General features: G+C 42.4%; 1 protein-coding gene across 1 annotated transcript; it reads left to right on the plus strand.

The window, feature by feature from the left end:
* Positions 1–912: 912 nt before the first annotated feature.
* LOC115409273 (hippocalcin-like protein 4) lies at positions 913–23,267 on the plus strand. Its single transcript, XM_030120375.1, has 4 exons — positions 913–1,057; positions 21,193–21,368; positions 22,761–22,976; positions 23,070–23,267. The coding sequence occupies exons 2-4, from the start codon at positions 21,207–21,209 to the stop codon at positions 23,265–23,267; spliced, it is 576 nt and encodes a 191-aa protein (XP_029976235.1). The 5' UTR covers positions 913–1,057; positions 21,193–21,206.
* Positions 23,268–26,800: the final 3,533 nt, after the last annotated feature.

Consider the following 26,800-nt stretch of genomic DNA (forward strand, 5'->3'; position numbering starts at 1 on the left):
TTAAAGCCTTTTTTTCAAAGAGCTTCCCCTGTAATTCCCAACATCCACATTATCAGGTGTGCAAAGCCTTGTTGACCAAGAGCAGAAAATGTTACCCTTCTCAGTGTGTGCTGTTCAGTTTTGAATTCTAATTTAGTGAACAACTATCTGGATCCTGTAGAGTTTCTTAACACAGGAAATCAGAAAAACTTTACTGCGCTTTGGGGAGCCACTGAAAATGCAGTTTTTTTGAAAATGGCTACCACGGTGGAACTTTTTGAAGACCCTCCAGCAGAACCACAGCTTTAGATGCTGCTGTCGTGCCGGTGCAAGTATTAAATCCTTCTTCTGCACATGCTCAGCAGTTGGACATTAGGAACGTGTGGGCGTCATGACTCCAGGTCCACATTCTCCTGGGACTGTAAGAACAATCCAGCTGGGTCGACTGTCCATGGCAAACTCTGTGACTCCTATTGTTAAAACATCGTGTAGATGGCACCTCAGTCACTCATTTAATGCAGATTAGTATTGTGAAACACTCCTGAACAGGTGTAATATTAAAGTGAAAGATGAATGCAAGAGTGAGTGAGAATGTTCACACCTTTGGAAAAAAAAAACACCTCAAACTGTCTTATATCTGGATTAAAAAAAAAATTAAAAGACTCTTTCATTTGGCGTTTTACTGCTGTTGGTTTCCATTTGCTGCTCTCCTCCTCCTCCTCCTCCTCCTCTCTATCTCCCTTTAGAGCGAGCTTGGGGGCGGGGCTCTTTGATTGACACCCCAGTCTGTCCAATCAGAGGAGGAGAGCCCGCCTTCGACCGCCCCGCGGACCAATCGCCGCGCTCGGTGGGTGTGTCCTATGCTAATGTGTTGGCAGGGGAGACGCAGCGCTTCATTCATCTTCTTCCACAGAGAGAGAGAGGTGAGTAGTTACCGAGGTGGCTTTGTCTTTTTTTTTTATTTTCACCTGTTTGTGGGAGAAACACTGCTGATAAATAACCTGGGAAGCCAGAGAAACAGATAAGCCTTGTTTTTCCAGCTTGAGGGAGCTTAATTCTTCTGCCAAACATTACAGGGGTAAGTGAAGGGCATGTAAACAGTGTGTTAATGTGTACTAGTGTGTGTATGTGTGTGTGTGTTGGGGAATGAGTCAGATGTGTGGCTTAATTCTTAACTCAACCGAAACAATGATTGAGGAGGGTTTTTTTCCCCCCTTTTTCCCTGCATTAAAAGAGGGGGGGAATCCAACTCAGAGCCCGGTCAGTGTGACGGCTCTAGTGCGTGTTTTAGTAGTCGTGGAGTGTCCTGCTGAGGAAGATGAGGAGGCTTCGGCGCTTCCCTCAAGGACAATCTGAAGTTCCCCCCTGCATGGGTTACCTGTGGTGGCTTATCGTCCTGCAGGGATGTGGAAACGCAGCCTGCAGGGTGGGAGGTGGAGGTGCAGGTGGTGGTGGTGGTGGTTGGCGGAGGGGGTCAGAGCTAAAAATGCCCTTCATGCTTTGGGAGCAATTACAGGATGAGGGAAATAAAATGCAAGCCGCCTGCGTTGGCGCACAACTGGACTCACTGAGCGCCGGTGGTAGCCCTCACCTCGAGACAGGGGCAGGACTCGATGCCGCTGTCGCCTTCAAAGTCATTCCTGGTTGACCTGTGTGAGTGCAGCAGGAGGAGGAGGAGGAGGAGGAGGAGGAGGAGGCGGCGAAGGAGGAGGAGGAGGACTGCTGGTTTTGGTTTGGGTCCATCTGCATAATCCAGTGCGGCTGGATGCCACCGGGAACCCAACGCGATCAATAGCGCCGATGAGCGGGCGGCCTGTGGGCGACGCCGAGCCGTCGTCGGGGATGAGCCGCGGCGTCACGTCCAGATTTACAAGCTCATTGATCCACTCGAAGAGGCGGGAAATGGCCAGTCTCTCTCAGATCTGACAGGTGGTCGCGGCGGCGGCTCCTTCCCTGAGAGTTCACCGCTCGGTCACCTCTAGGCTCCTATCTGTGTTTGTTGCTTTCCTTGCAGCGCCGCCGCCGCACTCTCACCCCCTCAGTGGGCTGCGGGTAATTGTCAGGTCGTCTCAAGTGTCTCGAACATCTCAGGAGGGAGCTGTGCCACAAACAGGCTCCCATAAAGCCCCACAGCTCTTACACTTTATCATTCAGACATCTTTTGCATTTGGTACCTCCAGTGAAGCCCAATGAGTCACAGCTCCCATTATGTAAACACAGCATGATACATATTAAAGGTCAGTCCAGGCTAACTATAAAAACCTGCTCAATTCTCCATACGAAGACATTTTAGAGGCAGATTTAGTTCACAGAACACTTACTTTACACTAATTCTTTGCTTTTCTCAAAAAATATGTCATTATTTGCTACTTTTTCCACAATATAAGGCTTGCTGTTTTCATTTTATCCTATTTAAAGTTTGTTTTTCACATTTTATTCAAAATTCATCTTGAACAGAAGAGCCTGATTATGCCGGTTCTTCCCTCCAGGATATTCAGACCTATTTTTGTCACCACTGAGGTTACAATCTCCTTAAAATTGTTGTTTAATTAATAAGGTTTTCATTAGTAGTGACACTCGACTTGGAAAAAGTCTAATTAATTACCAGCATCTAATTTATTAATCACATTATTTAATTGAAAATCCACACGTTAATCAATTAGACCCGAATTTAATATGGCTAATGTCAACAATTTTGTGTATTAATATATTAAAATAGGAATAACTTTAATGTTAGCTTGCAGCAACATGTTTAGCACTTAGGTGAAAACCATAGACAGTAAATAAATGGACAGACCTTTCGTGACGTCACCCATAGAGTTCCCAACCGCCGTTCTGAAGACTACAAGCGAGTCCAGCAGGACGTCTCCACATTGAATATTTGAAACCGGATGTAAATGTGATTGGTCCAGCCCGTCACGTGACCGCATCACGTGGACAGAGGAGGCGCTGTGATAGGGCGATTTATGCAAAACTTTAACTCGTAATACAAAATCAAATCAGATGATTTATGTGAAAATCAGAGTCTGGTGAAGCAGCACGGTTATAGAAACTAGTGATAGAGACCAAAATATGTTCTGAAACCGGGCGCTTTATATGTTTATTTGCACTCGGAAAATCGGCATTTATGAATGGGTTCCAATGGGACTTGGGCTCTTTTTGAAACCAGCATCATCCCCCCCTGCTGGAATTTCTCCGGAATTACAGCTTTTTTGCACTTCCGCATTATCTTCATGTTTTATGAGCGGAGGTTGGCGCCTGGAGAAAACAAAGTTTACCTCAGTGGTTAGGAAATTCTAGTTGCATATTTTGCTCTTATCCACACCGCCAACCAACGGCCTTTAAAACTTTTAATCCACCGGTATGCGCTTTAATCAGTCTCAAACATCACACCTGTTAGCCCCCCTAGCACGGCTGTAAACTTAGCAAACTAGCCGCTAACTTCCGCAAGGAAATCCAGAAATCAACAGAACTAGCTTTCAGCATTTAATAACAATGACTTTTTTTCTTTAACATAATTTGTTTCTGTGGATTGGCAGGATGTCATAAGAAAAGCCCTTAATGATAAGAATGGAGGGAAAGAAGCATTGACTGAAGTGAAGCACTTTCCAAAATAAAACTCAATGTGTACCAACAGAAACATTAATGTACATTAAAGAAAAAAAAAGAAATTCCTTTCTTTGCAACTCGGTACCAAATGATCCCGGTGTTTGGAGAACCCTGTTGTAATGTGACTGAGTTGTACATAGCTACTAAACATAAGTTTGATTCACAGCGTGCTGTGTTACCATCATGTTCATGATCCAGACGCAGGAGAAAGTGCGTCTGCCAAACACTGTCTGGACAATGGAGGTAGGACTGTATTTATCAAAATGGATTCAGTAAAGTAGCATCCCTCATTTCTATGGGATTTTATAGGGGTTGAACAAAAAGTCTGATAAAAATTCTTCCTAAATTTGTGTTCATAAATTCATTTTTGTTAATAGATCAGAACTGTTAAATGGATATAAATAGGGAGGTGGACAATGCTGTGAGAATAACGAATCTTGATGTTGAAATTTCCAAGCTTGAGCAAACAGAGTTTTGTACAGTTTGGACATGCTTTGGCTTTGGATTGTAAGCCTTTACTTTGAAAAGACTTTTAGCTGTCATTGCATTGCATCATCTGCTCTCTCAGGTTCCAAAAGTTTCTTAAGTGATCTCACTTGTCTTTTTAAATTTTAAAATTGAGGTTCATTCAATTTTTACAGTCAAATTCTGCAATTCCTTCTTTCATTTTCTGAGGATCTGAAACACTTTTTATTTTGCATTTTCACTTGAAAACCTTGTCGTGTAAACAGGACTTTAATGTTTAAGGTCATCTCACTGAGAAACATGAGTTTGTGTTGGTTTTTCCACTTCGATGTCATCTTAAAAACAGTAGATCTTCCTGTTTTATTCGTGGAAATCCTCTCCAGAGTGATCCAAACAGTCGCTCTTGTTGAGGACATTAACTTCAGGAACGTTTCCCCCCCCCTCTCTTAGTGTGAAGTAACAGACTGCTGCCAAAACGAAAGCTTGATCTCTGCAGCGGCGATCGACGCCGTCACACCTCCTCTGTTATCGGTGGGCGGAAAGTAGCTGCGGCCCAACACAGCAGATAGGAAAACACATTATTATAGCTACTGTACATCCTCTGCTCTGGAAAGACCTATTGATCCACGTGCAGCGCAGTGCAATAATATCAGCTTGGAGCAACATGGTGCGCTACAATTTCCTGTATGCGTCTGTGCATGTGGCCTTTGTTTTTCCGGTGGCCTCTTTTTCTTCCCCGCTCTCTCTCTTTTTGTGTCGGATGAATGATGCTTTGAGAGCGGCTCTCACCCCGCTCTGCCCCTGTATCACTTCCATTTTGTTGTAAGGGACACCGTGCGAGCGTCTCATGCATCAGCGGGCTTGGCGAGGACGCTACCGGCGGCTCGGAGCAGCCTGAGATATGCGTACGTCTCTGGACTGATTGATTTGTTGGCTCCTGTCACACACTTTATTACACAGGGAGACAGATGTTGGAATATAATGATGTATGTGTGTGTGTGTGTGTGGAGGAGAGAGAGCGCGTACGGTCTGACTGATAGTGGCTGAGCAACAACAAAGCAATGTTGAGTGAAGGAGTTTGGCCTCGGCGGTGGATAACTAATGAATCCCCCCTCGTGATCAATGGAAGTCATTGACATGGTGTCCTCCAGTGGCTTGACAGGTACCATGTAGTACAAAGGACGAGGTAACACACACCAGCCGACTGCGCTGAGAAACCCATCTGTGAGCTGCTGATGCATGAACCACTATGGATTTTTTCTTTTCTTAACCAAACCTATAACTCAGGCCTCGGTTACCCCACGTTTCAAGGGACAATGCGCCGTTTTTTGAGTTTCACGCGGCAATGTGCTGAAAACAAGGTAGCTAGAGGGCCAGGCCACAAGTTGGCGCTGTCGGTTGTTTTTGTAATTAAATCTCTAAAACACCTTAACGGTGGGGAAAAAAATTGAGTCACATAAGTATCAGGATTTTTTGTTTTATCATTTTTAAATGAATTTTTTTTTTTTTTACTTCAAAAATCGTCATGAGACTCTGGTGGCTGCCATTGTCGCTACTGTCCATCTGTTCAGACATGCACAGAAGAACTATTCACTACGGTGCTGTTTTAGAAAAGTAATCGTTTCCTCCATTCACATGTAGACGGAGTCGGAGTATCTTCAAGAAGTTCCACTTTGGCCGCTGTTTTCATTAAGTTGCATTTTCAACACCTTCTCCTCACTGGTTACCTCATTATGAATTGAACTGAAGGTCACCAGCAATCAATCAGTAATCATTAATTAGCTAACAACATATTGCTGCATTTGTATATGGAGACGCTTCAGAAGTTGTTGAGTCAACAAACTAGCTCTTAAATTCATGTACAGTGTGAAAACTGGTCTTCTAGCTACAGTTGACACAATTATTAATGCACAGAGATCAATACTTCAGTTTTCAACCACTTGACTGAAAGATTGTTTTACAAAAGAAGGACTTTTAGCATTTTGGTACCGCCCACCGGGGGTTGGGAGATTTATCCCGGTATCCCAGCTGGTCATTACGCCACTGCTTCCATTCTGTGTTTGACTCTCTCTGCCTGACGCCAGGTCCCTGACGTGTCGCCCTGACGCACAAAAAATTCAAATATTTTAGACTCAGTAAAGCAGAAAGATGTAGTAGAGAAAAACCAGAATCCTTGCTTTGACTACTCGACATTAAGCCCAGGGTTATGATGCTCACTGGTAATAGAAACTCGACGCTCTATTAGTGCTGCCTTTAGGCAAGAGTGGAAAACAAAGGTATGAACACAAACCAAAGAGCAATGTAATAATTTAAACCGAATGTTCTGACAGAATTAAGTACTACTGGACTGCCGGTGACCATGAATGAGAAATACTTAGCAAATCTTTTTGAAAAATATAGCTAATATGGTGTTTTCTTGATAATCTGAGCTTTCTAAAATGGGATAAACTATCAATACTGTGTCAATATATTGGAATCCTTCACTTGGTAACTCCTGAGTAACGAGCTGTATGCTGATGCTCTATCTGTATAGTCAATTTTGTAAGTCTGAAAGTTTTCATGATTAATTCACCGAAATTGCACAAATGACTAATTAAGGAAATGTGACAAAGACAAGAGCACTGTTAATTTGACAAACACCGAAACACACATACAAAGCCCCTTTAATATTATTGTTGGAGTTCTCTAGAGCGGTCTTTCTGGATCTGGGTCTGGAGCCCCTAAAGTCTTGGTCTTGTCTTGGTTCTCTGGTCTTGATCTTGACTCAGTCTTGGGTTAGATCGTCTTGACTGCAGTACTATTACCATCTCTTGCATGAATGGTGATGAAATTCTTGAATAAGTTGTTTGTAAGTTTGTCCAAATTGTGACTTAAAACTCAAGAACACTGGTCTTTTCGTCATATTCAAAGAAACCTTGTCTCAACGTTTGGGAGCCCCCAGTTCTCCCACATTTTCTCTTAAACAGAACAACCCTACATTTCACATTAATTAGCACTTAGCTGTGGTAGCAATTCTCCTCTAGGTGGACAGTGAGTGGCATCTCCAGCTCACGTGGACTCATAACGTCTAATGACTTTTCCGAACAGACTGCGAATGTCATTAAATTTCCAGAGTTTGCCAAGGATTCATCAAACCATTGGTAGATGAAGGACACAGTAAGATGATGTGGTTTGATGGAGAAAGGTTGGGTTTGTGGGGGGATTTGTTTGAATAGATGAGAGGGCTTCCTCTTCGGGATGTGAGTGTGAACACTTGTTCACTGTTCCTGACTCAGCCTGTCAGGGTGTTTCCTGCCTCTATAGCAGCCCGTCTGCTTCCTATACATTGATTCACTTATGGCAGCCACACTAACTATCACATATTGATCTTTTGGGGTTTTTTTTGTTTGACTAATTGTATGTCATTCTGAAACTGTATGCAGCTCATTGATTTAGCCATCAGTTCGATTTCTCTTGCCCCCCCCCCCCCCCCCCCCCCCCCCCCCCCCCCCCCCCTTGTGTGCACAAATGAGAAAAAAATAACCCTAAACATTTGCAATTATTGTTTTATCTGCTGTGAAATTAGAAGAGTCCTACAAAGTTTCTTTGAAAAATCAAGTTTAGGAAAAAGTTATTAAGAAAATAATTTCATACATGTTTCCGTGGATTCAGATTCTTATTTGTCTTTTTATTTCAAACTTCACTTAAAGCTACATCATTTTTTTTGTGAAACTCAGACAAATGAAATCAACATTTGTTAACCACTGGTTGGTGTTTTCTGTCTGTTTTTAGCCATTTCTTCTCAAAAAGACGTTATTGAGTCAGGAAACCGAGACAAGCTAACAGTGCTAGCACACCTGGCTAGCAAGCGGTTTGATGTAAAATATCCAACTGTGAAAGTGAATAAATCAATTATTCACTTAAAATTTTCAATTTATCAACATGTTGTTTGATAAACCAACCAAGAAAACTACATTTCCATGAATTTGCATGATGAACATGTTTAGCGTTAGCCAGTGGACACTTACTGTAGCTTTGCCAAATCATTATGTTTGACACCCTTTAATGATTTTTGTAGCTGCTCTAATACTTCATAACCTTTTCCTTTGATCACTTTAATTATTCCATTATCAAACGGGACCGTAGTTCGGTTATTTGTGAGTGTTTGGTATGAACTGCGGGAACTTCTTTCAAGTGCTTTATGGTGGAAAATGCTAGAAATCAAGCAAGTCCGCAACACCAAAGCTCCATTTTTATAGAAAACAAAAAGAGAATTCTCTTTTGGGTCTGAATTGTTAGAAAATAAGCTTGTTTATTTTGTGTGGATTTACAAATATAAATGGAAATTTTAAAAAGTTGCAATCTTGCACAGTGTTTAAAAGGTTTGATGAAATGTTGGAGACTGGTGGACTTGGAGGTTAGTCAATCGAATCCCTGCTTTGACCTGAGATCATGATGGTGAACCCCCCCCCCACCCCCCATCTGATTTGATAAGTCCTATTTTGAACATATGTAACTTGTCAAATTATTATGATTTGCAGGAGTTATGAAATGTGTTGGTGATAAAAATACAAGAAATTAAATGATGACAAAAATGATGACCTATGATTTTATTTTATTTATTATTATTATTGTTCTTATCATTGTTGTTTTAATCTTGTAAAGTGTCCTTGAGTTCCTGAAAGGCACTTTGAAATAAAATTTATTATTATTATTATTATTATTATTATTATTATTATTATTATTATTATTATTGTTATTAAAAATACATATGATTTTGGGTTTTTTGTATCACGTTTCATAAAGATTTTTCTTCAGCTGCAAGACTTTTCTAAGTATTTTAAAAAACAACTTCTAACTGTGTAACCTAACTTGAATAATAGAACATTTGTTTATATTGTATATATAGTGTATATATATTATATTTGTTTATATAACATTGTTTATATTCTTAGACAGGGCAAAATGAAATGTGTGAATCTATTTAAATATCTAGATTGAATATTTGGACAACACATTTTCAATGGTTTTGAGAAGAAATCTACTTCTACTTTCATAATGTAATTACACCAGTGGATGATTTGGTTTAAAAAAAGAGAAATTCAATAATATTTAATATGATGCATATTTTCTAAATAGAAAAATCAAAATCCACGTTGACTCCAAAATGTATGTGATGAAACAACATGTTTCAAACTGTGATTTGTCTATTTGTAGCCAGAACACCATAATGAAGACAAAGTGCCACAGATCTGTAGCAGAGCAGATTCTTTTGTTTGTTTTCACATTTGGGAATGTGTGTTTTTGTGTCGGTGACCTTGAGTCGGACTCGTGCGGAGTCTGAAAAAATGACTCTGCTTGTCTCATGCTGATTTTTGGCACCAGAAAATAGAAAGTCCACACACACTTTCCCCCTTTGGCGAAGCTCACTTGAAACCGCTGAACGTGTGATGAGCACTCACACGTCGAGAGGCTCCGATTGCAAATGTACTTCTGCATCTATTAGCTTACTGGTGAAAACAGGGGTCTGCTGTGAGGGTCTAGGTCATAGCGAGGAGCGCTTGAGCCATGATGAGTCTGAAAGGACAGAACTGGTCTGAATATGCAGAATTTCAAGAAGGAAAACATTCCATTTAAAACCTCTACAGTTAACCAGAGCTCGGAGCTCAGAGCAGTAAACTGCTGGTTTAGACTTGCTGGTCAGTAAAATGACTAACGGGCTTTGAACGATTCGTTTGCACTTGATCATCACTAGATGGGACGCAATTTCAGCTTCCAAGATTGAAAACCCCAAAGTCTCCATAGAACACCAACTGCATGTGAACGTCGTTATTGTCAAGATCTACTGAACATGTGCAGAACTGTTTACCTTGGCAGTGGTGCACCAAGAAGCACTCTTGCATCTGCTTGTGGCTGAGGCCGAGCGTTTTCAGAAAGTTCCTCTGCTGGAGCCACTTTCAAAAGCTTTTCAGAGGCTCTAAGTGCCATTTCTGTGAAGACAGACGCCCAAAACACAATGAGAGTTTTTCGTCTTCACTCGTTTTCGCCGTCGTGAAACCACAACTCATCCTCATTGTCTCAACGATGTTAGTGTTTGGACAACAGGGTGAAAGTGACGAAACAGTTTCTAGTGTGTGTGTGTGTGTGTGTGTGTGTACCTTTGGGATGTGGGTATATTTGTATTTACTCAGGAGACAGTTTTTGTCAGGTGCTAGAACACCTGAGCATTACAACCAAACAGCTCTCCACTGGAGCTTATGTAATGTGCAAAGGTGTGTGTGTGTGTGTGTGTGTGTGTGTGTGTGTGTGTGTGTGTGTGCGTGCATGCGTGCGTGCGTGCGCCACAGACAGGAACAATAGTCGACAATTAGTGCGGCACTCAGACGTGACTCACCCAGTCTCCAGAAAGTGAGCAGGAGCTTCGGCGGCCAGGAAATCAAAGCAGTGATGTTGTTGAGATGTGGGGGTCAAAGGTCAGCGCGACGACAGACTCACGGAGGGGCACGGACACGTAGACCAACGCCCCCCCCTCCGCCACCCCTCTCCCTCCCATCATCCTCTCCTGGCTGCCCGCTCTCGAATTAGCATCTGAGGTGAGCAGCGTTTCTATAGCGATGCCATCGCTGCCGCTCCGCTAATCAGAGGGATTCAAATAATACGGAGACCGCGGCGATGAGGAGCGACACCTCGACACCGACACACTTTTGCATAACTCCGCGGGCGCTTGCATAACCGTCCATATTCAGCGGCACTCATCGATCGCTGTCAGGTTCAAACATGCAATTATTATAACAACCACTTTTATTTTTTACTCAGAGCGCCGACGCTGAGTGTGAAGTAAGGAACCTGGCAATGCAGCACATATCAGAGGACTGGAGAGTATTCCATCATATGTCATTAAAATGAGTATAGAAATAGTCCTCATTGATTGGAAAATTGCCTGTACATACATGTAGCACACCAATAGGGACGGCCGCCACGTGAAAGCGGCTCCACCACTGGGAGAATCGTAGGGTTCAGTGTTTTGTCTGAGGAATAAAACATGGAGGTTGAAGACAAAGTGTCTCATCCGGGGGTGTCAGGGTTTCATTCAAAATGCTTTTGTGTTGAGATTGTCATCATTTTTGGTTGTAATTGTTTGGTTTTGCGAAAATAGAGAAAATAAAGTTCAAATTTTAAGGTTATTAAGGGGCTATATTACCAGTTTCTTCCACTAATGACACAATTTGGCTTCATTTGACCTCTTCACTAAAATGTGTTTGACCCCCCCCGTTCTAACTTCATCATACATAGAGCCAATAAGTCTGGACCAAGAATAAAATGTAGTGAAAAACTGAATCCAGCAGGATAGTGAAACTCAAATTCAGACAAATGCAGGTCTATAAAAGCATTTTTTAATAGCACTTATTAATTCTGCCAGCGCTGTTTCCTCGGATGAGCCATTTCAAGTGTCTAGCAGTTCTTCTTATTCTTACAGAGGGATGGAGGTTGGTGGAGGTGGTCCAGGTGGAGTTTGAGACCTGGTCTGTGTGGATAAATTTGTTTTTGAACATAAAAAGCACTCTGGGCTGCTTTTTGTTGTGTGAAAAGTGCAGTCACATTAACATTGACTGATTGATTAACTGATTGAAAACACCAGCAGATTTCTAATCGATTAGACCACAAATCAATGCTTTATTGGTTTCCTGTTGAGTTTCCCATGTAATACTGGTCATTTCTCCACCTGGAAGTTAAAAAAAAATAGTCTCAGACTCCATTTACACAAGGTGTTCAAGTGAAAATGAATAACATTTGACACAAAATGAACTGTTTTGTTCGTGTTTCCTTGTTTTATGGGCCTGACGCTGCCGGGCAGCCGGCGCGCCGCCTCTCAATGCCGCCGGCGGAGCGGGAAATGCCCCGTGGACCGTCTGATCTCATTAGCTGTACCCTGCAGACCGTCCAGCCTTCAGACGACTCGTCCTCCAGACAGAGGAGGTCACGTCCCGCCAAGGATTCGGCCTTCGAATGGAGACGCAGTGTCAGAAAACAAGAGAAGGAACGAGGCACAATCTCTGATCACGAAGAAAAGAAATATAAGAAACCACCGAGAATCTGAATAATACTAAAAAGCAGGAGTGAGGAGGATTTAGCTGTTTACCTGGGTTTGTTTTCCAAAATGTCTAAAGACATGCCTCCAAATATGGCAAAAAAAATCTTTAAGTATTTAATGGAAAGATTTTCAGAAGTGTTAGCAAGATGCTACTTTACAAACTGAGAAACAAGTAGAGGAAAATGATGTGAAAAGACATTTTCCTTCATTTACCATCAGCTTTTTCCAGTTGTTAAAGTGTACGATTAATGTTTGCTTCTTTTATTCTGAAGTACCTTACCGAAGCACTACGGCGTGGAAGTGATGGTGCGGAGAGAGCACGAGTACCTTCCTGAATTCAAATTTAGGTTTAGTCAACAGGAAGTGAATGACAGACTGCATCAATCTGTAAAAGCCTGAATGAGCGCTGCGTGTGGAAGCCGCCATTCCTCCTGTCAGCCCTTCACTGAGCAGCTCTCCGATCGCAGCATTGTGTGGGACGTGGAAGACACTGGCCGGCAGTCAGATTTTCGGCGAAACCCCCACATCAAGCAGTTCTGTCAGTCAGCCGATCGGCAGAGGGCCCGTTTCGATTGGCCTAGAGTTCCCTGCCGGACCGCCGTTTTCCTGGCAGCGGGCCGGGCAGCTGTTGTCAAGGCGACATATTGCTCCGTCTTTTGTTTCGAGCTACCAAAAAGACTGTTCCAAGTTTGTTTTTTTTTTTCCTTCCATTCACAGGAAGCTGGTCGTCCAGCTCTCCACAGATTTCTCCTCCTTTTGAACTCTCACAGGCTCCACAGTGTCCGTCGCAGCTGGTATTGGACTGGTGCTCTATCGATTGTTCCCCGGTTGCTGCTACGCTTCATTGTACTTTTTCCACTCGCACAAAGGTTATTGCCACAGCTAACACACACACACACACACACACACACACACACATGCAGCACACACTGCAGTGGGGGATGGAGGTTGTCAGTTTTTGCTCATTTTCCACCTCAGTTGCGGCTTCTGCCAGCTAATCATTTTCAGTCACTGGGACAATAACGCATTTCCTCCTCTGGACTGAGTGTGTAGGAGCGGACCAGATAAAACTCCAGTTTGTTTCCCCTGAAGTGACGGCGTCGGACATCTTTTGGAGGGAAAACAGCTCAGTAACACAGACTGGTCGATAGTTTTAGGCACCGTTTTCTTTTGAAACTTTTATTACTTCAGAGTTGTCCATTTGCAAGTCGATGGAATCACTGAAAGTGCAACTTTTGAAAAACAGCTCCAAAGGTGGGCGTTTTTGAAAACACTCTGATGCTATTCCCGTTTAGATGGGAAAATATAAATTTGTGAAAACGGTCCCTCTGTGTTTGTAGAAAGGTGGTAAAGCATAACAAAATGCTCAAATACTGTCTTTGTGGAAATGGAGGGAAAACACAACTTTGTGAACATTTTCCAACATCATCTCCACGGAAATATTGTAAAACGCACAAGCGTAGGCAGTTGAACAATGACAGTGTTGACGCTCACTATAATAGCATACGAATGTCCTCGCCATTATTAAAGCTGGTTTCATTACTAAAACAAACCATAGTGCCAGCTCATGGTCCAGCATGCTAACCACACCGCTTTTTGTGTTTCTGCTTCGACTGGACATAATTTTCAAAACGAAACTTTAATGAAACAAAAAAGCAAGAAAAAAAAATAAACAAACTTCTCTTTATCTATAAGAATAGAAGATTATGTGAGAGAAAAATCCTGGAATCATGCTGAAAGTCAAAATAAATTACAGCTTGAAATCACCACACACCGCATTATTTTAAACCTTTATTCCTTGCTCAGGTGTTTGGTAAAAAAAAAAAGTCTTGAGTGTCGTTGTTTGTTGGTGAAAAACCAACTAGTGTGTGTTATCGAATTTTTTTTACTTATTTACTTGATTGATACCACATGAAGCTAAAAAAATTAAATGACATTTATAGCTAAAAAATTGCGCAATTTTTTTTTCTCTTTTTTCATTCTCTGTATAATCTTTGCTTTATATCTGGAAACATTTAATGAACTGTTCCATTTCATTTTAAGTTAATGGAATCATTGCAGGACTGTTGGATTAAACGTCCTGAGCGTCACCTTTTATCGCCTTCATCTGGACCTCGGGGAGTCGCGAAGAACTTCGCCACTTCCCAGGCTTTTATTTCATTGTGTGCCTGATCGCTGCTGACCGGCTGAGTTCGTGACCCTTCGAGCGTCTCTCCGAATGTTCCCCCTCCTTCTGCCCAGTCTTTCTTCTCAGATCGCCTGAAGATGTTTCGGGTCTTCGGGGAAATGTAGCGCTCGGTATTAGAAGCGGAGCAGGATTGAGTCGGTGACCCCTTCAGTCCCTCCTACACCTGGGCCTTGCTCAGAGACGTTCCAGACATGGAGGAATTGCCTCAGCCTTTTGAAAAGTAGCTGTTCTTCACATGAGCACAGAAAGAAATGGTTTGAGCTCAAGGTGTCAGAAATTGCAGAAAACTGGGCAGAGGGATTGTTAAAGGTTCTAAAAGATGTTGAAGGTGCAAGATTGAGGCTGATAAGACATTTTCATTCAGAGAAATTGTTTTTGTAAAGAATTTGGGCAGCACAATATTGCAAATTTATTATTGCTAAATCAAAATGTACAATATATATACAGAGTCACGCACATGTAAGTGCTTGACTATCATATGATCACTGATGTGTTTTGTCACATTATGCCAAGAAAATGTAATCAATTGTTGCCCAAACGTTTGGCTACTCTGGTGTCAAGAATATAGGAAGTATTTACTGTCATTACAAGTGCGGTTTTATTTACTTGTCATGTTGACAGGAGGGTTTACAGTCAGATCCTCACTGTGACTTTCGTCGTGATTGGAAATCCGATTGATTTTCATGAAATGATGCTGCATGATTTGTTTTGTTGACTCATCTGTCAGATCTGACTTCTTGAAATGCTTTGATCGTATTTTATCTAAATATCTAATTTTCCAGTAGTTCAAGTTGATAAACTAATCATACTTGACTTCTTCTAGGTCTCAGGTCTGCAGTAACTGCGATGTAGGAACTTTTTTTTATAGAGGCATCAAATCATTTTAAGTTAGTGCCTCGATAATTTGGATTTGTTGGGTTACAGCAGAGATGTCAAACATAAGGCCTGTGGGCCAAAATCGACCAACAAGTCATTCTTTGAAGCAAATGGTAAAAATTTCAAACATTTCAAAAAATTTGTCAGCAGGCACAACACACCACTGAGATCTGACCTGAGACATCGTGACGCTGCCTTTAAAGCTAGCTTCCTGATTGCAGTTAAACTAACCTCAAAGCCATGCTGTCAGGGTGAGTTTGTAAAAACATGCAGAATGCAGCAGATAGAGGAAGGTTTTTTGGACATTTCACTGAGCTGTATGTGGCCCCTGAACTAAAATAAGTTTGACACCTCTTAGTTACAGTATTTAACTCCAGTGTGTATTATCTTGTCATCTTTTTGTTGGAAGCCATATACATCCACACATTATTCTTGTATTTTGTGTTATCTAGTTCACTGATGAAAATCAGCCACTGGAACAACCAGCTACTTATCGTGGGCTTGAAGACGCCAGCAAAGTCTTGTAATTTAGTGAGAGGGGCTGAAGAAATTGGAGTGTCGACTTGTAGATTATCCTGTGGCTAACTCAAGGTTGAAGGCTTAGATAAACAGAAAACCGTGGTTTAAAGAAGTGTTATGATATCACAACAGATTATATTGTAAGATATGGATATGTTTAGTGCAGAGGCCACAAGTGGCTCAATAGAACAAACTTGTTTTTGGGTCTGCGTCATTGTACTTATGCTCCGCCTGTCTTGTAATGGCAATAACTGGACAATGGGACATTGAAAAATTGCCAGTACACTAAAAGAAAGAGGAAAAAAAACAGGGGAAATACTGAAGCTGCAGTCAAGACATTCTAAAATGTATCTGTGTTATTAACTTTCATTTGTACACCTTAGAAACAGTAGTTTTGAAATGTGGTAAAACAGTTTGAAATATAAGACTATACAGTCATCGATAAACAGTTTTATCAGCTATTTTAACTATTGTTTGAAAGTTGATCATAGTTTATGCTTCCAGGCAGGTTTTATTTGCTGGAACGAGTCAAAGACGTCCAATATATTCCCATAAACGATGCAGACCCCTGGTTTAGGGTCATCATTAGCTGCAGGAAACTGCCTTCAGACTCTATCGCGTTCAGCCTCTTCCAATCAGCTCGATCAGCGTCGAGCTGGGGGGACAAACTCTATCGCACATCGGCTCCCCCGCGCTCCTCCCGACGAGAGCCGAGCGTTGAGTATCAGTGTGACAGCTGGAATGAAGACGCGTTAAGGCCCCTTCAGTTCCGATAAGTCCGACGTCCTTCTCTAGCCGGCCTTATCCGCCTGCCGCCTCCCATCGCTCTCCGTCGCCTTTTCACATTTCACTCCCCGTCTCTCTCTCCACGTCTGTTTGTTTCCTCCCTCGGAGGTGTGAGTCCAGATTGAGTCATCCCTCCCTCTCGGGTTTCTTCACAGCCTCTCTGTGTTTTTTTTTTTTTTTTTCTTGCTGCGGCCTTTTCCGCTCCCCGATCACTTCCATGTCACTTTGTGTCTGCATGTCCGACGCCGTCGGAGTGTGATGGAGCTAATACGCTCTGCCTGTGTCTGGTTGATGCTGGCAGGTTGAGTGTGTGAGTGTGTGGTTTATGTGCTCGGGCCTCGTTGACGTGAATGGAACGTCAAAGACGTCACCGTGCACAGCAACAGCGCGTTGCCAGGCCGATTGATCCCGTCGGCGAAGGCGCCGACCCGCAGTTGGGGCTCGTGAAAGAAATTGCGGCGTTTTTTGAAATAAAGCTATCAATATTAGCCGCGGGGAGTTGCGACCATGATTGCATTAAAGAGTATAAATTGGCTTCCCGTGGAATTTGATTATTTGCGGGGCCGATACGGCTTTATCGTGGCCGACCTGAAATTGGTCATTCAGAAATTGGCCTGATGGTAATTGGAATACCTGATTCAATGTTCCTTTTTTGAATTCCATTATGAAGTCTCTGCAGATGTGCAAATCAAGCCTGCCGGGTGGGTTTCAGGGTTCTGGAAGCTATTGTAGCGGGTATCATGCATCAGGAGCTGAGATAGGTAAGAATGCGTGAAAAAACAATCAAGAAAAATAAGGATGAACTGAAGGTCAAGAGCTCATTTTGAACATTTCACAGGAATACAAATGCCATAATTGTATTTATTTCACCATAAAATCTGATTACTTACTTTAAAGTGACCCAAAATACACCACAGTTGTATTTAATGTACAGTATTGATACTTTTATGCTTTTTTACTGCCGTTTTCAGGCCTAATGTAAAGCAATGCATGCCAATAACAGATGCTTTTCCACTTCACTGAACCTCGACACAGCAGTTTGTTTAATGTATTCCCGTCTATGAAAAAAGCACATCTTTACTGCAATTTGCATGCAGGAAACCATCACCTTTACAGTGTTTGACACCCTGTTTTAGACATATCTGATCTGAAATGTGAGCCAAGCCACAAAGAGAAAACCTGCAGTGTTTATAAAACCTGAGCTGAAAACTCTGAGCGATCACAGTGAAGCCACAGGTTTCAGGTTTTATTTTTCATCCCGTCAGACGGCGCTTGCTTCTTTTGTGTTTGCTCAACTGGTTCGAGTCTCAATCCGTCTTCCTTCAGAAACTCCATTATCTGCTACATTTGCTTCCCTAACTGAGAATAAAATCTCGTCTCACTCAGTCGGAGCAAGAAACAAAGTTACATCCCCCGCGGTGTGTGTGTGTGTGTGTGTGTTTTGTCGTTGCTCTCGCAGTCAGTGATTCATAGAGCTACCTGACCTGACTGTTAATGATTCAGCAGTGGTTACATTTTTTTATCTGGATGTCTGTAGAAAGAAATTCACAACTTTAAGAGCGAAAGAACATTTACGAATTAAATATCTTAAAGCAAGCATGGAGATTATTCAACCTTAGAGCCAAAATCTTTGGTCGTCCCTGAAAAGCTCAGTGAAGATCAATGAGAAATTCTGAGTAGATGAAAATGATTGAAAGTGAGTGACAGTGCTGCCAGAGGCTGTGGCAAACTTAGGCCTCCTTTTCGAGTGAAAATGCGTCATTTCTCGGTCCTCATTTCTAAAAAGTTATACGTTTACACGTCAATGTTTTGAAAACGATGTCTGATCACACAGAAATAGATATGCCTGTCATGCCAGTGGCTGGCGTTGGTGGATTATACAGAATATATTATTAACGTTAACAATGAGGAGTACACAGACATTCGAATGGACAGACGGCCAACTTTTGTCATTTTCAAAAACTTGCATTTTCAAAAATTCTGAGCATTGCTGTCTTGTAAACAGACCCCCAAAACACACCATAAGTTTTGCATTTCCACCTGAAAGTGTGTGTTCATGTATGGAAGGCTTTATTTGTGTTTCAGTAAGTGCTTCTTTCAATCCTGCAGCAGTCGGAACGACACACAAAGGAGTTGTTGAACTTAAAAAAGTCTTCCGTCACCTTTTCGGCTGATTCATCTGCGTTACAGCTCAAATTAAATGCAGCCTCCTTTGTGCGAGCGGAACACTTAGAATTGCTCTTTTATGGCTGCGACATGCTGAGTTCTTTTGTCATCGGCGCTAAAAGTGGAAGCTAATGAAAACCTAATGAAGTCAGGCTGCTTGGATCGCACTGCGGCAAACGGATGGACGCCTGGCAGGCAGCATTAACTCTGTGGTTCTTCATATTCACTTTATCTCCGAAGAGAGCCGCTTTAAAAAGCGCATGTTTCCCATTGGTGCCGGCCACGTCTCGTCCTCTCACATGTTGGTTCTGTTGCGACGCCGTTCTACTTGTCCGAGGAATGCCAGACCCCAGAATATCTGTGCAGTTTTCAGAGATATAAGGTTCTGTGGCCTCGGATTACATGACTCATTAACCATAAAAGGTGACAGGGCTGGGATTTGTGGCTGATTGGGCAGCGCCGGCGCTGCCCCGGTGTCAGAGGGCGGGCGCTGTCAGACGTGAGTCAGGCGCGGCGACGCGGAGGCGCCGCCGTGGTCATCAGGCATGTGAATGGCTGTGTGGTGTTGCGGGTAATGGGCCGTTTTATGGACAGAGTCGCAGCGACGCTGTCGGTGTCTGAGCTCGCAGAGGGTGATCTTTGCCCATTTTAACCCTAATTGATAAAAGAGGCTGAAGATTTCCCGCCTTGGTAATTCACTGGAGGGATTATAGAGCTGGGATGAGGTGGAACTGATCGGGACATTGGTAAGAGAGACCCAAGTCTTTGATAACATGCGGTCTCATATGTTATATCTACAACCCACCCAGTAAAGCTAATGCTGTCGATTAAATGTCTATCTATTGCTGTAATTATTCCATTTCAATGAATGGACATACCGTTATGACCCTGACTGGATGCTGGAAAAGCAACATGAAAACCAGATAATAATTGGTTTTACATGAAGTTATTTTATTTTTCTGTCTTTAGAACGTTCTACAGAATGTTCTTAAAAGATAGAACAAAGAAATATACAGCACAAAGAACCAAAACAACTTAAGAACAATAACAAAGACAAGCGGATTATAACAAATACAAAAACAAAACCAGTGAAATAAATAAAGGCAGACGGCAGAACTGAGCATCACACCAAAACAAAAGAGCTGAGAAAAAAAAAAAAAAAAAAAGCACAATCACTAAACAAATCTGGAGCAAACAAAATTGGAAGCAAACAAGTGGGAAGGAAAGTAATCGGGAGGTGAACAAATGGAAGGGTGGGCGTTAGACGCACACACACACACACACGCGCGCGCGCAATGCTCTATTATTTGACTTCAGTGATACAGCACAAAAATGACAGGCTTCACCTCTCCAACCAGTCCACCTCCGCTCCCCGTCCCTCTCCCTCCTCCTGATCAGTGGGTTTAATGAGGCCGTCAGTCGCTCTCTGATGCTGATGTTGCGCCAATCAGCTGTCTGGCGCTCCTAAACGGTTCCTTCTTCAGTCAATGATGTTTGGGTCCGCCCACGCCAACCTGTCAAATCTTCCGCACAGCTGGCACCAGACTAATACCCCCTTCACGCTGACACACTGAGTCCGCCGAGGTCTCCGGATCAACGCCGACTGCTACCGCTTTCACTTGGAGAGCGAAGTGGTCTGGTACGTGGCTCTACGAGATGCGTTGCGAAATGATGTAAAATCAGTACGCCACAGTCTGAAGCTCTCCGAGATTATCCCTAATGATTGTTTTCCAAGAACAAAATGTCTGATTTTTGTCTGCAGCCTGTGTGTGTCCTGGCTGGTACAGGGTTATGCCTGAACTGTGAGAGATCAGTTCGCCCACCGCAGGACGTTGGCGGACTCAGTATGTTGGTGTGGAAGGAGCATAAGCACAAGAGGAGGGTGCAGCTCCTGTAACACGTACATGTTAAAGGATTCACTTGAAATCACTGCCATATTAACAGTCTTTAGTTACGATCAGTATAAAACCGATCTTTTGAAGGCTCATTAACCAGTCTTTCCCATTTTTTTCACATTATATGCTCTCGTCGTCAATACTGTTGCGATCCACATACAATACAATGTCCAACTTCGTCTCTGCTAGTTAGATTCTATCTATTTGAAACACCTGGTTTGTCTTCATATATCTATTTGTCTGTAACTGCTACACCAAAGTTTTACAGTGAGGCTCATTCTGTAATTTGATTTTTTTCCCCCCTGTATTTCTTTTCATGACAAATCTCTCTCTTGAAATTAAAACAAAGTTATGCTTGGAAAAGGAATCCTTGTGATTCTCTTTATGAAGCTCTCTGGTGCGTACCAGGGAAGGCCTGGTCCTCAATTATTGTGGTCTTGCTTGCCTTGCTAAAATAACATTTACTGTTTTTTTCAGAGTCACACTGTCAAAACAAGCCACCTCCTCACTGGTCTTGCCTCTGGACTCAAGAGACTCGTGTCGTTGCAGCAACACATTATGTCTGCTGCGTTGATTCATTGTGCGCTTCCTCGTCTGTTGTTTTCACCCTGTCTTTCCCCCAATGTCCTCTTTCCCAGAGAGGCCAGGCATCATGGGGAAACACAACAGCAAGCTGGCTCCGGAGGTCCTGGATGACCTGACCAAGAACACCGAATTCAACGAGGCGGAGCTCAAGCAGTGGTACAAAGGCTTCCTCAAGGACTGTCCTTCTGGCATTCTCAACCTGGAGGAGTTTCAGCAGCTCTACGTCAAGGTGAGGGCCTTTAAGAAAGTATAATCGGTTCATCTATATTTAAAATAAAACTGTCGTAGTTGCATATGAGTTTGGATATGAAACTGCAGGGGTACAGAGACAAAACCTTGAGGAACACCTCTGTATTGATTGCCAACTACTTCACACTTGTACAACAGAGCTTTGCTTTTTGTCAAAAAGTTTCTACATACGTCACGGCAATGAGTCATCTGCAATTGGTTAACTTTCTAAAGAGAACTCTTCTTGTGTAAATCCACTGTGTAAAGACAAAATTGGCTTGTTGACAGGATATTTCTGCTGGCTCACTGTCATAACCACACTTTAAAAACATATTATGAGAGATGTTTGGAACAGGTCATGTTATGTTCTTTCACCTGTGGTACCTTGATGAGTTTCAGCAGTCGTTAAGACAGGAAGCGGCGGAGGTGACTTCACGGTGGCTGATTATGCAATGATAAGTAGGGTTAAGCTGTTTCTCACATTCTGTGCAGTGCCTCGAGGAGGAAATGTTCCACTTGTACTTTCTGTAGTTATACAACGAAGGAACTACCTCTTAAGTGACTCATAACCGTGACAAGCTGTTACATCGAGAGCCTTATGAAGGTTTAATCAGTGTTTGGGGAATAGAGAGGAAGCAATGCTTTTTGATGCCTTGTTCAGAGTCTTCCAGAACATTTAAAGAAATCAGAAGACTCCAGGATTTTTTACTGGACAAACAATGCAGAGATATTTGCTACTCCTTTTCTGCTGAGAATCCATCACATGTTGAGTCGGCTGAAACAAATGTCTATAAAACCAAACATGGAACATTCATAAATCTTCCTCATAAACGTTGATCTATATTTACGATCAGTTTTTGAGTCTGTGCAGCAAAGCCAGCAGGTTCACAGAGTGCTGCGATGCTCTGCTGCTGACCTTGACGTCCTCCAAGCTGCACCGCTGTCCTCCACTGTGAGCTGCAGGTTCAGTCTGCAGTAATACGCCAGTGGCTGCTACACACAAATTCAAATGCAGTGACCTGAGCTCTCTGAAGGTGTTGGGAACTTCACTTCTGCAGTGAAGTTTTAACACTGACGTCACGTAGCAGTGACGCACAGAACAAGCTGTGAAGAAACGGCTATTTGTAGCTGTCTTATGAAAATAAGTGTTCTTATTTTGTTTAATGGACACAGTAAAAGTTTGATGTAACATTTTATTGGCTGTTAGGCTAACTGGTTTTCTAAGACTCTGTTTACACGACAGCGTTTCAAGTGAAAACGCCACTTTTGGCACCATTTTCTTGTAAATGGACCCCCAAATATTCTTGAAATCGTGTCAACAACACCTGATCTGAAGCTGCTTTCAGTTTTCCTCGCTCATCTCAACTTTGTCTTCTCACTTTTCGCCCTCCAGTTTTTCCCTTACGGAGACGCCTCCAAATTCGCCCAGCACGCCTTTCGGACGTTCGACAAGAACGGCGACGGGACCATCGACTTCAGGGAGTTCATCTGCGCCCTGTCCATCACCTCCAGGGGCAGCTTCGAGCAGAAACTCAACTGGGCCTTCAACATGTACGACCTGGACGGGGACGGGAAGATCACACGCATGGAGATGCTGGAGATCATCGAGGTGCTCGTCTGGGTGGAATACCGCTTTACGAACGGAACCCTGAACGCAGAGCTCCAAAACACATTCTTTTCTTTTCTTATTAACCCTCTCCAGGCTATTTACAAGATGGTGGGCACCGTGATCATGATGCGCATGAACGAGGACGGCCTGACCCCCCAGCAGCGCGTGGACAAGATCTTCTCCAAGATGGACAAGGACAACAACGACGAGATCACCTTGGAAGAGTTCAAAGAGGCCGCCAAGTCCGACCCCTCCATCGTCCTACTGCTGCAGTGTGACATGCAGAAGTAGAGCGGCGGGACGGCGGAGGAGGGGGAGGGTAAAGAGAGGGGGGTAAAAAGTCAAACTGAAGGGCCAGGAGGAGGAGGAGGAGGAGGAGGAGGAGGAGGAGGAGGCAGGAGGCTTCATCTAAGGGTTCTTGAAGTGAGCTGTTCAGACCTTCTGATAGTTGCCATTCTTTTTACTGGAGGTCTCTCAGAACGTCTTCACAAACCCATTGGTGGAAATAACCCTCCATCAAACAAATACCATAGAAGAAGAAGGTAGACGCATGTCTTGCATGTTCATATTTTAGATTTAAACATGCCCTGTTTAACCCCCAAGACGTCACTTTAGTTTACTGGCTACTAAAGCTATGATGGATATTCAAGTCCATTTCCTTAAAAATGATTGTAAAATCTATCTTTACCATTTCTTTTGTGCATCAATTTCATTCTTTGCTGCATAATACTACCAAACTTTGAACCATTTGGAGGAATTTAAGTCTTTAATGACCAGTTTGACTGCTTGATGTCAAGTTCAAGGTTTATTGTCATTCAGTAAAAACATTAAAGGCAAAGAAAAATACGCCAATGGCTTCATTACAAACAACCCATTTAAAACTAAATCTGTTTTGTTTATATCCGAAATTTGTAAAATATTTGTATAATGAGTTATTTTACACATTTTCTCAATTTACGACCATGTTAAGTCATAAAGTAAACACCAGTGACATCAATCAAATTGGTATTTGAAGGGTTAGAACTCCTGAAATGATTGAGCGCTTGTTAGATTTTTATGCACAACAAAATAAAATGCTCATCAGAGTTTTTTTGGAAATATTATTAAGTCCTTCAAGAGAGAGAAAGAGTAACTTTCACAGATCAAAAGGATGAAATTACTTGAATAAAAGTCAAGTTTTTTGGATTCAGTATATATCACAACATATGGTAACTTGCAATGTCATTAAGTTTTGCTTGTTTACTAATTTGCTAGAAGAGCTTCTGAAATCTTTCTTAGTAATCCAATAAGAACCTGATTCCATTTAAAACATTGTTTTTATGTCTGTTTTGGTCAGTTTCACACTTTCTGATTAACTTCATTCAGCATAAATAGACTATATAAAGGCGAGCTGTTTCCCATTGTGTTCAGTGTAGCATCAAGCTAAGCTAAACTAATTGTCGACATTGCAGAGGCTCGGATTGCCCACTGAAAAGAGGATCATTCGAGCATCTTTCTGAATACCAGACCGGAGCTTCAGCGTCTTGCTGTCTGCAGGTGTGGAGCATGTCTCCGCTCAGCCACAGTTTGGGAGCTGTGCGCTGTGGGGGAGTTTGAGAACCAAACCAGAACCCCGTTGTTTGGCCCATATGGTCGATGCAGAGCAGCTTTTTCTCCTGATCTGGACTCAAGGAGTCACAGCGGGAAGGATTCTGAAACAAACAGGACACAGCAGTGAGATCGACGCTAATGTTTGTGAGTTTGGATTTTACACATTGATGGGGTTGGTTAAACTTTGTCCCTTCATAGCTGGTCAAACCACTCCTTTAGCTTCCCCTCGGACCCAGTCGGTTAGACTCTGCCCTCAGAGAGTCTGTGACTTGTGATTACAGCAACCGTCTGCACACTTCGTTCTCTTGATGATGAAAGTCTCAGACGTCCGTCTCCGGCGGCATACTGATGCGCCGCTCAGCGCCTCCAGCTTTTCCACATCTGATAAGAAAATCAATTCCTCGTTAAGATGATAACGCATGCCGGCTGTCAGAGTCACAACAGCGCGATGAAAAACTCACATCGTCTGCATAAAGGAACGGCCGTTGTTCATGATGGAAGCATTCATTTATAAAACTCCTCACAATGTGATCAAAATTTTACTGTAATCTGTGATTTGTAAAATGCTCCAGTTGGAAGAGTAACTTTTCCCTAACAAGATTTTTATTTTATTACATGAAGTGAAGGCAAAAAAAGACAGAAATGCAATTTTATTCTTATAAATGATAATGGTGACAGGCCAATGATTTAGAACTTGAACACGAAAAAAGAAAACCTTTTTTAACAAATTAGCTGCAAAAGTGAAAAATGTAAAGTGAAACTTTAAATTGGAGCTATGAAATGTAATGAACACAAAGTGAATTCTTAGTACATGAAGACAGTTTTGTATTTTTTCTACATTTCAGATCATTAGCATGGTTTACTTTAAAATTACTTGTGTCATTCTCAGAATCTGAAAATCGGCTGTGCTTGCTTGAGAACCTTCAGGCGCTGTTTCTGACGCACGGCGTCGTGTAATACTCAACAGTTTGTATCAGGAAGTCCAGTAGGAGTTCTCTGTATTGGACCCAGTGCTGGTTTCGGTACCAGTGCATCCCTACTGTGTTATCGAACACACTGGAAATCTTTTGTAGAAAATGTAAAGATTGATATCGGCTCTAAATAACATGTAGAAATGTGCTCCTCCCTCTTTAAGGTCAGCTGTTGGAGCTGTTGAAGTAGTTCTAATCACCACACAAATTACAGACTTCCTGACTGAAGCGGCATTTGTCCAAAAGGCCAAACCTGCCTCAGCGATTCACCGCCGTCTCACATGAAAAGCAGAAATCTGCGCTGCTCCTCTCCCTCCGTCCGGCGCTCTCCACCATCCCCCTCCTTTTTTTCTTTTTCCTCCCTAAATGTCAGAGAGGAAGCACTTTGATAGTAGGCGGAAAGAGAAGAACTTTGCTGAACTAGCATCTGAAATCGATGTAAAAAAGAGCAAAAGGTTGGAGCGGAGAGCAGATAACGGGTCAATATGCCTGTTGATGAAACGTAAAGACAAATCAACTTCCATACAAAGCTTGAAAACATGACAAAAATGTATAAATAGTATTAACTTCGATGTTGGACTGTGATCAGTGGACTTCTGCCAGTCTTGTTTCTGCATCAGCTTCAACCAGGAGATAGAGAACATGCAGCTAATTGCACTTCCGTTTAGTATGTTGGAACCAAAGGATGTAAATAAGATACTTTTATCACATTCTCCAGAGGAATTTCCTGACTTCCACAAGAAACGGTCATTCTGACCAAGTGAGAACTCACCAACAGCCTGTAAAATGTATTCACGAGACAAATTAGCAGTAGAAATATTGATGTTAACACACATTAACATCATCTGCATAGAGAATGAACGGTGAAAGGATGTTTAAGCGTTGTTTTCCTCAGATATTTTTTATGTTTTTGTGCTGTTTTTCATGTCTGTCGTTCTGCGCAAGAGATCGGCTGCAAACTGCGACACTCAAACGAAAACAGAGAAATGAGAAATCATATTAGTTCTTTTTGGAAACCTAACTTAGTGAGAATAAAACATTGTTTTAGGTGTATGTTGAACAATGTTAATATATAAATAAATAGTCCATCATCAGTTAAATTAAATGTACAAACAAGAGTAAGCTAGGTAGTTATTTCACCCCAAAATCGATACTTTAGCCTGTCTGTCTTTGCTGGTTTTACCTTTCTATTTATGTGTACAGATACAAAAGCGCAACCAATCTTTTCATGTTACAGGACATTATTCTACTAAGCTCGCTGTA

The sequence above is a fragment of the Salarias fasciatus genome, chromosome 22, assembly GCF_902148845.1.
Source record: "Salarias fasciatus chromosome 22, fSalaFa1.1, whole genome shotgun sequence".
NCBI classification, from domain to species: Eukaryota; Metazoa; Chordata; class Actinopteri; order Blenniiformes; family Blenniidae; genus Salarias; species Salarias fasciatus.